Source organism: Dermochelys coriacea, chromosome 7, assembly GCF_009764565.3.
Source record: "Dermochelys coriacea isolate rDerCor1 chromosome 7, rDerCor1.pri.v4, whole genome shotgun sequence".
In the NCBI taxonomy this organism is placed as follows: domain Eukaryota; kingdom Metazoa; phylum Chordata; order Testudines; family Dermochelyidae; genus Dermochelys; species Dermochelys coriacea.
The window spans coordinates 68,216,168-68,231,869 of NC_050074.1; the positions used below are offsets into that span (position 1 = coordinate 68,216,168).

General features: G+C 39.5%; 1 protein-coding gene across 14 annotated transcripts in view; it reads left to right on the forward strand.

The window, feature by feature from the left end:
- The window catches only part of RET (ret proto-oncogene), a 154,536-nt gene that overhangs the window by 53,140 nt on the left and 85,694 nt on the right, over positions 1-15,702 (forward strand). For 2 of the 14 annotated variants that reach the window (XM_043518758.1, XM_043518761.1), the window contains exon 1: positions 10,348-10,771. The exons of 9 other annotated variants lie outside the window; for them this stretch is intronic. In XM_043518758.1, coding sequence (XP_043374693.1) covers positions 10,663-10,771 — 109 coding nt within the window. In that variant the 5' untranslated portion in view covers positions 10,348-10,662. Of the gene's footprint in view, positions 1-10,269; positions 10,772-15,702 lie in introns of those variants that run through there. 3 more of the 14 variants (XM_043518759.1, XM_043518766.1, XM_043518760.1) reach the window with 3 other exon arrangements.

The window sequence follows — 15,702 nt, forward strand, 5'->3', positions numbered from 1 at the left end:
CTGTGCAGTGTAGGATCTGTAAACTTTTGTCTGGCTTCACTACTTGGTGTCCAGAAGGTCTCTGTCTCTCTCTCTCGTGTGTGTGTGTGTATATGTATATATAATATATATATCTGTAACTGGTGAATATACTGTATACCTTGCATACAGCTGCAGACCCTGAAAATATGGTTATTGCTAGTTTGTATACAATCATAATTTGATGAGTAAATTACTCAAGAATTGAATGAGTGGAGAGAGAGAGGGGGAACTTCATATCAGAAGGACAATTGGATCTGGCGACTGGTATTCCATCACTCACTTAATACATTTTCATTGTGAGTGGATAGGTAGCTGTCTGCAGAAGAAATCAACCTTTGAAAGTGGAAGGAAGGAGGAAAACAGGTTGGGAAAGCCAAGCATGAATGAAAAGACTAAAAGGCATAAGGAAATACTTGAACATCTTGCTACTTCCTACTTGGAAATACTTGAACATCATGCTATCTTTGCCAAAGGGAGTGCTACAGTATGCTCTCTGGATAAACCTCAATAAAGCCTCTAAAAATAACTACATAGATATAGTCTAAGTTGATTAGCAGTAATTGCCTTGACTTAATGTAGTCACAGTTGGATGATGTCATGTATAATATTCCCTGAAAGTAATTTTAGTAGACAGAGCCATTTGAAGTCCTATTGTAGCCAGTATAACCATCTTCATGCTGTTGAGCTGAATGCTCAGACTGAAGCACTCAGAGAGCTCTGACATAAGACTACTTTATCTTGTTTCTTTGCGCTGCTGTAGCTCATCCATTACAAATAGTTTTGCAATAACAAAAGATTGCATTTGTCTTGAATGAAAAATTAGTAACTATAACATATTTTAGATTTTCATCTAATTGGGTAACAGCCTAGAATTATTATTTGTAGAAGCATAAAAGTTAGTAATGGATAAGACCTATTAGGTCATTTGATCCATCTGATTGCAAAAATTGCTCCATAGTGTACATTTCCAATGCTTTGGCCAGTATGCTTCTCAATGTTCCAAGCTATGACGGCTTCTCTTCCTCCCCTTGAGTTGCTGCTCCACAGTCTAATAAACTGCACCAGAAGGAAGGTTTAAAAAAAAAAACAAACAAAAAAAAACAAAAAACAAAACTATTTTCCTATGCTTTCTTCCATGCTTTTGCAGCTGGATGCATATCCATTTGTAACAATTCTTCTCTCTTGTTGTTTTACAGCCTTCAAACATTTGTAGTTGGTTACTGCATCTGATGAAGTGAGCTGTAGCTCACGAAAGCTTATGCTCTAATAAATTTGTTAGTCCAAGGTGCCACAAGTACTCCTTTTTTTTTTGCGAATACAGACTAACACAGCTGCTACTCTGAAACCTGTAGCTGGTGTGTGATTCCACCATTTTTGTTGCTTGTTTCTGAATTATGATATGCTGATAACATTGCAGGATTGAGGATGGAATCATTCATAACACAGCAGTTTTCTCAGTGTGGTCTGATGCAGAGAGGAATTGCAGATTCACTTGTCTGTGATTCTTTTCCACATCGATCCCCAAAATTGCTTTGGCTTGTTTGATGTTATATCACAGTAATACTCAAACTGAGGCCCGCGAGCCACAAGTGGCTCTTTAATGTGTCTCCTGCGGCTCTTTGCAGCACGTATTAAAACTCTGTGTGATTTTAATTATTAACCAATCAGGATGTTTTTTACTATGTTGTTAACCAATTGTAGTTGAGAAAATAATAATATTTGGTCAGTCATTTTTCTGTGATATATACTACGTTGTTAACCAATTGTAGTTGAGAAAATAATAATATTTGGTCAGTCATTTTTCTGTGATATATACTATGTTGTTAACCAATTGTAGTTGAGAAAATAATAATATTTGGTCAGTCATTTTTCTGTGATATATATATATCACAGAAAAATGACTGACCAAATATTATTATTTTCTCAACTACAATTGGTTAACAACAAGTAAAAAACATCCTGATTGGTTAATAATTAAAATCACACAGAGTTTTAATACGTGCTGCAAAGAGCCGCAGGAGACACAATAAAGAGCCACTTGTGGCTCGCGGGCCTCAGTTTGAGTATTACTGTGATATAACATCAAACAAGCCAAAGCAATTTTGGGGATCGATGTGGAAAAGAATCACAGACAAGTGAATCTGCAATTCCTCTCTGCATCAGACCACACTGAGAAAACTGCTGTGTTATGTATGATTCCATCCTCAATCCTGCAATGTTATCAGCATATCATAATTCAGAAACAAGCAACAAAAATGGTGGAATCACACACACACACACACACACACACACACACACATATATATATATATATATATAAAATAAGTAATGAAACAATGAATTCACACAACTGTGGCTCCTTTGGGTAATATTGATAGCTAATTTGGCTCCTGAACCACTGAGGTCTGAGTATCACTGTTATATCATATTAAAAACTCAGATCAGATTTTGTCATCATCATCCCTAGGTGGGTCTTGGTATCGATGCTTTCTAAGTTTGTGCCATTGAATATCAGGAGATAATTGACGTACATTGGTTGCTTTTAAATATTCATCAGTGAATCAAACAATATCCAGTCTCTGTTTTGCATTATTTTCACCTGTGCAAAGTCCAATATTCTGGTATGTAAGATTTGCAGCTGCCATGTTGATCTTGTCCACATCTGAGGTTCACCAGCAATGCTTTGTGAAGTTCCTGTCCTGGGGTGAGCTCTGAACAAATATTGTGGAGACGTGGAATTTTGCTGTGGATTCAGCTGCCTATCTAAGTAAATGTGCCTCAAGCTCAGACCTTTGTAAACAAGAAGTTCTTTGCATGTGTTCGCATTTAAGCTCCATCTCAGGCTAATCCTTCCAGGTTTTTAATACCACTCGAACCACCATAGTAGCAGAATGCTTTACAAGCTCCCAATCCGTTGGATCTTACTGACTTGGCAGGGCCTTTATCTGTTGGAAATAAGGCCCCCGTATATTTCTCTAATGTTCTCAGGAGAGAACATTTCATGAGTCCTGCTTCTCTGTAGAGCTCTGTGCAGATATAAATCAATATCCGTGGAACTGCAGGGCTTTCCCGGGAACTGCAGCAGCTAAAGGAGCTGAACGTGGGGCCGATAGTGCCCCAAGCTGGCAGCTCCTCTGGCGCAGCTGTACCGCTTCTAGCCCCGCCCCCATTGCTTCCATGCAGCTGACTGCGTCTCCTGTCTGGGGGCATGTGTGCCACTTGAATGCAAAAGCATGACCAGGGACAGCTGCCGGGGAGCTTGGTGCCTGCCCTAGTGGGCAGGGCTGGGGGCGGTACAGCCGCACCAGAGGAGCTGCTGGTGTGGGGCGCTGGATCCTCGGAGCGGTGGCCCTATAATCTGCTCCTTTAGCTGCTGCAGTTCCCGGGAGAGCCCTGTGATGCCGTGGATACTGATTTATATCCGCGCAAGGCTCTATTTATCTGTGATCTGACTAAGGTGAATTAGAATTACAATCTCTGGGTATTGGTTGTTCCAGACAGAAGGAAGTCCTTTCTTCTAGGATTTTTCTTCATCTTTGTGGGCAGATAAATCTACAGCTAGGAGACCTCTTGATTTTACTGCCAAATCTCTGATGCCACAGGAATTGGTGTCAGATGTTATTGACTAGTAAAACATGAATATGATTAGCACATTAAAAACCTGTACTAAACTTTGGAAACTGCTGGTAAGTTCAGTGCGCCAAATCCTGAAGGCCCTGATTAGGTAGAATTCATTTGTTACTCGGGAGTTTTGCCAGAGCCAAGACTGATGGTTTCTGGTCCTGTATTATTAAATATAAGAGGTTAAATTGTGCTAAATTAATGTATTTGATTATTTAAGTGTTAAGTGCGTGGGTGTTCACATGCAATAACTGATGGGTCAGATTCATTAATATATTTTTTTGTTTTTTTCCTCCTGGTTTATGTGATGTGTAGGCCCATTAGAAGTAATTAGGGACAGGCCTGGAGCACGTTCCCCTCATGCTCCTCTCTCTGATGATGCCTCTGTGCACAAAAGAATCTGCGGTTTCTCTTTCTGAACGTTAATTTTGTTTTCATCAACTCTGCCAGCTCTCCTACTTGTTTATTTCTCCCAGAAGACCTGGGAACCATTTTTTCTCAGCCTTTTTTCTTTTTAAGTTTGTGGTGGAGAGCTAAGCTAATTGGCTGTACGAACTTTTTTGAGGCTCCCTTCACTATACCTTTACCGTGAAGGGTCAGAGTTGTGAGCTCTTATAGAAGCTTGTTTGGCAGAGTTCACATCTTACAGACTTTAGAAGTTGTTAGCAAAAGCTATCCTCCTCCCAGGAGTAGAAAGTTGATGAGATATATTAACAGATTTTAGAGAGCTTCCTTCTGTCTTTTTAAAGGTGGCCTTGGCTGTTCAAGCTAGACATTATGACAGTTTAGTACAGTATGTCCTAAGATGGTTGCCATCACTTCCATTATTAATATTGTGCATAGTGTGCGGCAATCTATCTCGCTGTCTCCTGCAAAAATGTCATATCAGTTGTTTGTATATGGATAACAACTTCTGATATTTGTGGTGGCCATTTTATAACATATGCATTGCTCTATTAGCCGTATTGGCGGATAAATACTACCAGAGTTAGTTAAAGACTTGGAAGTCATGGACACCAAGAACCTGATCCCCAAGCCCAGTGAATTCAATGGGTTTATTTCTATTAATGTCAATAGGTTTGGGGGTCAGGGCCATAGAGGTGCTTAGAAAACATTGACATGCATCAACTTTAGGAATCCAAGATTTCTTTCCTTTTTCACTCTGTCCCTGAAATTCTTTGTCATGAGGTTGAGGTGAAGGCGATGTGTGGATTCTCTGGACATTTAATAATTCTGAGCTCCTGAGACAAAACATGCTATTTACAAATATCACATTTTAAAAAAAGCCGCCCCTGTGGAGTAGCTAAGTGTTATACAAGAATTTGTGGATAAACTAAGGCACGGAAAGGTTGCATTACTTAGTCAGGAGTTGAGAATTGCAGTGAGTGAGCTGGGAATAGATCTGGACTCCTAATCCCTCTATCTAACCAATACATGTGCTTCCAAATATTGCTCTGGTGGTCTCAACCCTGACGCTTGCATAAATGTCTAAAATATACATTTAATGTGTGTTAATTGTAATTTTTCAAACTTGTGTACTGTATTAAGTGCTAAGCATGTGGTTTGTTTTTTTGTTGTTTTGGAAGTCGGAGGCTAGAAAGAAGGGATGGCATTTATATATAATCAGGGAGCTTCAAGCAGTAGGTGAGTTTTAAATGGTGAAGGTATTATGGGAGAAGAGACAAGAAAGTGCGATATTAAAAAGTATAGGGAATGGGTTACAGACTAGGCAGAGATGAGGTCAGTACAGGGGGATGACAAATTGATGGAAATCTTGAGTTTAGATATTACAGAGCATCCTGTAATGGACAGGAAGCCAATGAAATTTCTGAGGTCAGATGTATTTCCTAGTATGGATGAGGAAATAAACCATCCAAATTTGAACAAATTAAAGAACTGGACCACAGAGTCACTCCAAAGTAGGCTGATACTTGAAATTCTAAAAGTTACTTTCTAGTGTACGTGCACATTTGGTGACCTATTACTGCTGCAGTGGCTTACCACTTGGTCCTTCAAACATAACATAACTGGTATTGAGTAATGCTAGCCATCAATTTCATACTTAAACCTCTCTAAAAGACTTTTTATAAGACACAAAAAGGATCTTGGAAAGATAGTCCAGTGGCACAGGCACTAGGCTGTGTCTTGTGAGACCTGGGTTCAGTTCCCTGCTCCACTACAGATTTCCTGTGTGAACTTAGACAAATCACTTAGTCTATCTATGTGCCACTTCTCCACTCTAAAAATCAGGATGATAGCACTTACCCACCTCACTGGGATGTCATGAGGATAAATATGTTAACGACTGAGAGACAGGTACTACAGTAATGGGGGCCATGTAAGTACCTGAGATAAATAGATTCCAAACCACACTTAACTATTTTTTTTTCAGTATTGAGATCATCAGGCTGTGCAATAGCTATCTTGTATAACCTCATGATCTTCTGTTCATTATTCTATGTGAACTTCGTGTTTCAAATTAGATTGTAAACTCTTTGGAGAAGTGTAACTTAGACTTCCTCTACATTTGTCTATAGAAATTTTTAGTGATCTAGTTTTGCATCTGCTGTACTTTGTTCTAAATAAAAAAAATGGAGAAAACCTTTATTTAAACAAAGGTTAAAAAGGGTCTTCAGTTTTTATAAATTGTCAGCTTTGCTCAAGTCAATGGAGCTGTGACAATTTACACTAGGTGAGGATCTGGCCAAGAATATTTAAGGGGATTTTGGGAAAATGACAGATGCCAGTGAAAAATGACTAAATGTGCCATGTGTTTTTGTTTGTACAAAATATAGTATATAAATTCATAAATGTGTTCCTAAACAAATGTGACAAATTATGATTGATCTTACTGTTCTCCTGCTATCAAAATTTAGGAGTGAGTAACCGATCTACATGCAGATAATGGTAATGTCGGAAAGTCTGGAAGTAGGAAGTGGGGTTGAACTGAAAACATCATATGATGGGGTTTCATGGGCACTTTGGTGCTGACACAGCCATACGTATGTTATGTCTGCATCTTAAGAAATTGATTACATGACCTCCACAATACTTGTATGTATTGTAGGGCAAGGTATATTTATAATTTCTTTGAGTTGTGTCTGTGTTCTGTGTGGAACAAGATATGAGAACAAGGTTGCTCTAATGATTTATTACACTGCAATGTACAGCGAGACCAGTCATAAGATTTGTTGTTCTTTCATAAGTTTTAAATCCATCTTTAAATAGTCTTTCTTTTGCAGAAGGAAATAACATACTGTAATCTTTCCATGTTGGATACTTCCGTGGGAATCTCAGATTTTGTGAGGCTCAATGTTTGTCTTATTTCCAGCTCCTTGGCAATCTCTTTAATTCCCAGGTTTGTTAAAGTTGCAAAGCTAGACTGTTGTATGATCCAAAAGACCAAGATTCCCCCAGAAGGTATGTTTTTCAAGCAGTTGTCAGCAGTTCTAGCCCATGTTGTATTTCCCTAGCTATTGAAGCATTGTGTGTTAGATCAGGGTTGTGAGTTCAATCCTTGAGGGTGCCATTTAGGGATCCAGGGCAAAAATTGGGGATTGGTCCTGCTTTGAGCAGGGGGTTGGACTAGATGACCTCCTGAGGTCCCTTCCAACCCTAATATTCTATGAATATCTAGTGGTGTGGAACGGTGATCAATGCGGTGGACAATTTATTTGAATGCTTTCCTGACAGGAGATAGACTTTCTTAATTGCAATAAGTGCCAATAAAATCAGGAGCTCATTGGTATGATCCCAGCCGCTTACATGTGAGTTTTTCCTGGGATGGATTGATTTTCAAGATCTTCAGGTTGTTACAAGAACATTTATCGCTGAACCTGGCACTTTCTTGATAAAATCCAAGCAAACAACTCAATTGAAGGATACTGTAACCCAAAGTATATCCTTAAAACAACAACAAAAAAGTCTTAACATCTGAGCTTTGCTGGAAATTTTTTTCTTCAATGAAAAGCCATAGTAGTTACACTAATCTGGAAAACTGCCAAACATTGCATTTACATTCACTGCAACTTTAATTCAGAAATCAAACTTAAAAGCTATTGGGAAAGGATTAGCCCTATTCATGCCATAATTTTCCCCAAGATATACAGGTTATAGTGGAGATGAAAATTTTCTTTCTTAAATGATAGAAAATTTCAGTTTTGCATTGTGTAGCAATTAACACTTTAGATGCTCATTTGTTCATTGGCAGCTAACATGGATGGTTTGACAATATCTATGAGGTCTATATACACCTATAACTATCATTTCTTTGATACACATATCAAGAGATAATCCTGGTAAGGCTGAATAGTGTAAATGTTTTTTAAGATTAACAAAGAATAGAATGATTTATTACTAAGTGGTGGAGGTGGCTGGTTGGTTTGTTATTCCAGTATCAAAGAACATGGATTTAGTGGTATTTTCCCCATAAGAGGTTAGTTCAAGGAAGCAATTTCCCATATTTTCCAAAAATGTTGTCCAGGAAAGCAGGCATTGGAACAAACTCTGTTCAAGTTATTGGAAAAAAGCAAGGCTGTTCTCCTCCTGGAAAGAATAATGGCAAATTTCAGTGGGAGCTCTGTTTGGTTATTTGAAAAAAAAAAATTCAGTGGGAAGGTAACTTTAGTTATTCCCCCAAAGTGGTTATTTTAAATATTTATCAATAAATTGACTGGAAATCAACATTTTGGTTTTTAATTGAATATATATCAAATACTGCAATACAGTATGAATTGGTATGAATAATTCACCTTACTGCACTATTCCCATGTTACACGGGGTTTAGAGAATGACCAGGATGAATTTAACCCTTATTGTGTAATGTCTTAAAGCAATTTTTAAAATGACTTTTCACTATTCAATTGGAGATTTTGAATGTATCACTTGGGGTTTGTGTGTAACTTAATAGTACTGCCTTTCTAATATTGCCACATTTTGACTGAATGTTAAACTAATTTTAAATACACATCCCTTCATGTAAATGGTTGTGTGTTATGGAACTTGTTTGTAATAATGCCAACCTTTTTGTTAACCAGGTTTTTCTTTCTCATTGAGATTCAACAAAAAAGTGTTGAATATCTTGTTGATTTTTATTATCAGTTCAGCTGGGGGATGGTCTGAAGAGGTCATGTACAGATCCAAACTAGAATTAAAACTTGGTTTAGGCTAAGGATTGAAAGTTGGCTTTCAGGCTGAATTGGACTAGAGCAGATCTTTATGACATCCTTCATCTTGAATGGTGGAAATTTAGTGAAATCAACTGTTCTGATGATCTGAATAGGAAATAGTTTTTTCCAGTTTTGATTTGTTGCAGAACTAAAACAGCGAGTTTGAATATGGGAATCTGAATCCAAGTCTCTCTTCTTTCTTCTTCTCTGCTCTCCTTCCTCCTCCCCCCCTCACAGGTTTGACCAGTCAGCATAACTTTTAGTTAACTTGAATGAATTTTTCATAACATATCTGCTAAAAAATACCTAAAGCACCTCTAGGATATAACATCCTAGAGGAACAGATCTCTGGACTTTCTGAATGGTTGGTGCTGAGCTGATAATGGGGAAATCTTCATACTTTCTTTGTATTCACTTAGATCTAAAAGCTGTCATAATGCAAGTGGAATGAGCTGATGAGAGAGAACTCTAAACATATGTAGAAATGCAACATACATTTTAGTACATTTGCTGAACATTCATATATTTTAAGACCAGAAGGGACCATTGTCATTATCTACGCTGACTTTCTGCATAATGCAGGCCATAGGATTCCCCTTCATGTCCAATAGCTGTGGTTGATTTAGAGCATAATTTCTAGAAAAACATCCAATCTTGATTTAAAAATTTGCAGTGATGGAGAATCCACCACACCCCTTGGTAAATTGTTCTAATGTGTAATTACTCTCACTGGTGAAAATTTGCAGTTCATTTCTAGTCTGAATTTTTCTAGCTTCAGCTTCTTGTTTTACCTTTGTCTGCTAGATTGACAAACCCTCTATTAGCAAGTCTGTTACACATGTAGGTACTTGCAGGCTGTTATCAAAACACCCCTTAACCTTCTCATTGAGATTGGAGAACAGCAGAGGCTTCTGTAGTGTTGCTGCCTAGTTTAAGCATTGTTTCTCGTCTATGAATTACTTTTTTATGTACCCTAGCAACATAGATAGTGGTTTTGGTTTGTTTTGGATTAATTTTGTGCATTAGAAGAACAAGGCTGAGGGCTATAAATTAACCGTCAGTGCTGTCTACATACATGCAGGTCACAACCTTCCAAATTTTTCTGTCATGAGAGAGAGAGAGAGAGAGAATTAATTACAGTCCTAATTGACTGTTTCTTTGGAAATAAGCAGGAAGGAACTGCTAGAAAGTAAAGTGATTAATCCTTTAGCAAATTACATAAATCAAATTTGTAAGAAAGTTAATCATCATAAACCTTCAGAAAACAGAAGCTATCACTTTTTACACAGGGCTTTTGCTGTGTGTCTTTTACCAGTATTCAAGGGAATGTTTAAAGATACACCAGTGACATGTTTTGTGCTTGACAGTCTGTCACTTCCTGCCTTTCCCCAGGGAATGCAAGATGTGGTAAAGTAATATGTCACGGGTGGCCAAACCACAGCTCATGAGCTGCATGTGGCTCTTTTACAGTTAAAGTGTGGTTCTCAGAGCCTTCCCCACTGCCCATTCTTCACATACCAAACTGTTTAGGGGAGCTTGGGGCTTCTGCCCAAGAGGGGAAGGGGTCTCAGGTCTCGGGAGGCATCTGCTGGGGCTGATGCCCTGAGACACACCTTGCCCAGGGGTGAAAGTGAGGCGGTATGGGCCGATACGACATACTGGTAAGAAGCTGGTACTGGCCGGTACGCAGCCCACATTAAAGCACTGCTGCTTCTGGGGGGGAAAAAGGGGCAACGACTTTAAAGCCAGGCCTCTGATGGGGAGGGGCAAAGGGCAGCTGCCCTGGGGCCAGAGCCCCGGGCCCTTTTAAATCACTGCTGGAGTCCCAGGCAGCGGGGGCCAGGCAGCATGGATGGGCTGGCTGGGGAAGGCTGACCCCAAGCCCCGCCCCTTCTGCCAAGGCATCACCCCTTCTGCCGAGGCACCGCCCCTTCCATGGGCCAGAGCTGGCCCCTGTACTGGTAAGAATTTATTACTTTCACCCCTGCACCCTCCCCAACCCCACATGGGAGAAGCCCCTAGCCCTCCTTCTCCATTGCAGGGCTGAAGCACCAAGCCTGAGCAGGCACGTCCCAGGTCTCAAACTTCTGAAGATTGTACTATGTGGCTCGGAGGGTCAGTAAATTTGGCCACCCCGTAATATGTGCAGATATCAGAATTTACCTATAGAGCTCTTATTAGAAGGCACCGATTTAGTTTATCAGCATACATGGACAAATAACTCTATCTGCATAATAAATAATTTTTAAATTATAATATTGCTATTTATTTAATGACTGACAGCCAGAACTTATGTGCACTTTCACTTTGCCAACTGAAGCCCTTCAGTTGCTATTTCATGTAAAATACTTAGGTGCAGGCTTAACTTGGAGCATGGATGTCAATGGTACTACTTGTGTGCTTACATTTAAACTGTGTGTGTGTGTGTGTGTGGGCTTGAGGTCTTAGCTACCATAAATTATTCTAGGAAATAATCCATTTTCATTCATTCATTCGCTCATGTCAGTTGAAGACCAGCAGCCTCATACAGAAGAAAATATAAGGCTTTCCTCTTAACATGAGCCTTGGAAGGCTGTGAATGCTGATCCCATGACAATCCAAAGCAAGCTCAGGAGACAGCGAAGCTGCATGGGATCTAGAGAGGAGAAAGATTAGGTGCAAATTAACTTCCTGCCTTGCAGCAGCTCTGTAATGTTTAATTCTTGAGTGCACTTCATGGCCTGATATGCGGACTCACTGGAGTTCTCCTATAGTCCTAGGCTTTCAACTGATTCCTTCATGCAGACTCTAGTGAAAGTGGAGGGAGAGCCTTCTAAACCCTCTTTGGGGTGGGTCCTTCTTTACCATTTCCCTGGATTTTAGGGGCTGTGTCTTGACACCTTGGACATGTCTGGCTGTTCGTTTGTTTTTTGGAAGAGCTGGGAGGTCCTGAAGTCTTCAGGCTCTGCCTTCTTTAAATATTTGCTCCTGGTCAACTGAATATGAAACAAGTAGAAAGCACAGCCTACTCTGGGATGTCCAAGGCTGGACTCACTTATCCCAAGTTCCCAGCTGCCATATACTTGTATAGCCACTGGACCAGGCAGGCAGATTCTACGAACTGGACCATGAGAAGGAGCCAGCCATAGCTGGCCTAATGTGGTATTCCACAGCTGGTAACAAGAGGCTGTTCCAACATCCAGAATTAAGTTTCCAAGGCTGTGTTTCTGAGGGTCACAATCCACATCACTATTCCAATGGAGGAGGATAAAACCTATGGCATGGGGTAGAATGTATTTGATATTGTTGGTGCCCTATGATACTGAAAGAGAGTGAGCCAAGAAGAAGCTGTGTTGGCAGGTTCTGAACTTAATTTGAAATAACATTTGGGGACTACAGTAAATATACAAATTACAGCTCAAGCTAATGTAACTTTTACCTTTGACGCAAATCACTCTCTGCATTTATTGGCAATCTGGGTTCTGTTCCCAACCGTGGATATGTTTCCAGAATAGCTAGTGCACTCAGCACTCACTTATCCTATCTAACCTTCATTCATTCTTATGATGGTGTTACACTTATAAGATGGCACCCATCACCTTAGTGTCTGAGTGTTTCCAAGTGTTAAATAACCAAATCCTAATAAGCAAGTAGCCCGTTTTCCTTCCCTTTCCCTGTGGCAGTCAGGACTACTGTTTTTTTATTTTTTCAGTTCTCTCCTTCTTGCATGCTCTTTGTTGCAGCTCTGGGAAAGCTAAGCTAATGTGGCTTTTGCCCTTTTCATTCTGAAGGCTGTAGGATATGTGGTTGTCCTTTCCTCATGCTCCTCTTCCTCCTTGTAATGCATTCCAAAGATTATTTGAATATCCATATGAAAATGTCTTCGCTATAAAGAAACAGTATGCATGTAATATACAGTCCAATATACATCCAATATATTGTGTCTGAGGCCGATATGAGGATGTTGATAGTAATGTGGCGTGTACAGTAAATAAACATGAACCAGAGAAATGTTATCAGCCATTATCAACATACCTGTAGTAAGAATTTACAGTATTCTTACTTTTGCTTTTAAATAACTCATTGAATGGCCATCAGTAATTTCATTGTGAAGAAAGGTTGATAACGTGCCTAGGGATTCAGACATTATATGGGTCTGATCTGTCCCTGGACTTCGGAAAAGCATACTGGGGAGAGGCTGTCATTTTCATTTGGTACTTTTCTCTTCTACTTTGTAATCCTGCTCTTCCTCAATTGAACTTCCTGTGTTAGCATCAGCATGTAAATAAAATAAGTACATTTGTGACCTTCTAGGAACTTCACAGTTGTCAGTGTGCTACAGCCTGGGACCACACACACGTTTATGGTACTGTAGATGGAGAAATCATTCTTCTTTTCCAAAAGTCTAGATACCTACCACTTGAACTAAAGGAGACTCTCCTTTATCTGTTAGCAATATGGGGCAGATGACACAGTTGAGTAGTTCTGTTCTGTCCATCAGAGAAGAGTGATGCATATACACACTTTTTACTTAACAGACAGTAAATACCTTAGTATAATTTTGTTAGCAATTATTTTCTTTTGCCTGTAAATTAGACTCTACACTTTTTAAAAAAAAACACATGAATTGATATGATATTGAGATGCTTTTGCTTTTATTTCTTTTGCTGTCAGTAGGTTTCAATATCTTAATTTTCGATATGCTGATTAGCATTTTGGTAAAAGACAGTAAATGTCTGTTATGGAGCTGGCCTTAATGTTTGAAGAAAAAAATCTTATTCAGCTCTTACAATAAAAAAATGCTCAAAGTTATAATAACCCCATATTATATATACTTCTATCTAAAAAATGATTGAGAACCTCACAAATAGTTCCTGATCATATTAGAAATGAACATCTTGCAAAATATTTACAACACTAGAGGAGAGTCTATACAAAATATGAAGTGTCCTTTAAAGAGTGTGGTTAGGACTGGAAAATTTCAACGTAAAATATTGTCCAGTCTGCTGGATGTAGTCTCACATACACATGTGTGCATTATATAATATATAACTATAAGGCCATCCATACTGGGTCAGATCAATGGTCTATCTAGCCCAGGGGTTCTCAACCTTTTTCTTTTTGAGCACCCCCCCCCACCTAACATGCTATAAAAACGTCACTGTCCTCCTGTGCTACAATAACTGTTTTTCTGCATATAAAAGTCAGGGCTAGCGTTAGTGGGTAGCAAGCAGGGCAAATTGCCCATGGCTCTATACCTCCAGGGGCCCTGCAAAGCTAAGTTGCTCAAGCTTCAGCCCCAGGTGGTGGGGCTCGGAGTCCCGGGCTTCAGCCCCATCGGGTGGGGCTTTCTGCCCTGAGCCCCAGCAAGTCTAATGCTGGCTCTGCTTGGTGGACCCCCTGAAACCTGTGCATGGGCCCCAAGGGGCCCCGGACCCCTGGTTAAGAACCACTGATCTAGTCCAGTATCCCGTCTCCCGGCAGTGGTTGGCAACCGATGCTTCAGAGGGAATGAACAGAACAGGACAATCTGTTGTCCAGTTCCAATTTCTGGCAGTCAGAGATTTAGGGACACCTGGACATGGGGTTGCATCTCTGACCATCTTGATTAACAGTCATTGATGGACCTATCCTCCATGAACTTATCTCATTCTCTTTTGAACCCAGTTATAGTTTTGGCCTTCACATCACCTAGCTGAAAGTTCCACAGGTTGACTGTATTCATGTAAAGAAGTGCTTCCTTTTTGTTTATTTTAAACCTGCTGCCTATTAATTTCATTGGGTGATCTCTGGTTCTTGTGTTGTGTGAAGGGGTTAATAACACTTTCTTATTCATTTTCTCCATACCAGTCAAGATTTTATAGACCTCTGTCATATCCTCCTTTAGTCACCTCCTTTCTAAGCTGAACAGTCCCAGTCTTTTGAATCTCTCTTCATATGGAAGTTGTTCCATACCCCTAATTATTTTTGTTGACTTTCTCTGTCCTTTTTGCAATTCTAATATATCTTTTCTGAGATGGGGTATCCAGAACTGCATGCAGTATTCAAGGTGTGGATGTATCATGGATTTATATAGTGTCATTATGATATTTTCTATCTTATTATCTATCCCTTTCCTAATGGATTGTTAGCTTTTTTGACTGCCATTGCAGTCTGAGCAGATGTTTTCAGAGAGCTATCCACAATAACTCCAAGATCTTTTTTGAGTGGTAACAGTTAATTTAGACCCATCATTTTATATGTCTAGTTGGGATTATGTTTTCCAATGTGCATTACTTTGCATTTATCAACACTGAATTTCATCTGCCATTTTGTTGCCTAATCACCAAGTTTTGTGAAATCCATTTGTAATTCTTAGCAGTCAGCTTTGGACTTAATGCAAAATTACTCAAAGTAGTTATCTGAAAACTTTGCCACCTCACTGTTTACCCTTTTTCCCAGATCATTTATGAATATGTTGAACTGTGCAAGTCCCAGTACAGATCCCTGGGGGACCCTGCTATTTACCTCTCTCCAGTGTGAAGACTGACCATTTATTCCTACCCTTTGTTTTCTATCTTTTAACCAGTTACCGATTCCCTCTTATCCCATGACTTCTTACTACTTTTAAGAGCATTTGGTGAGAGACCTCGTCAAAGCTTTCTGAAAGTCTAAGTGCAGTATATCCACTGGATTACTGTTGTCCACATTTGTTTGACACCCCCTTCCTCCCCCCCCCCCAAGAATTCTAATATATTGATGAAGCATGATTTCCCTTCAAAAGCCTCGTTGATCTTGCAGAAAATCATGTTCATCTGTGTGTCTGAAAATTCTGTTCTTTACTATAGTTTCAATCAATTTGCCTGGTACTGAAGTTAGGTTTACCGACCTGTAATTACCAGGATTGCCTCTGGAGTCTTTTTTAAAAAATCAG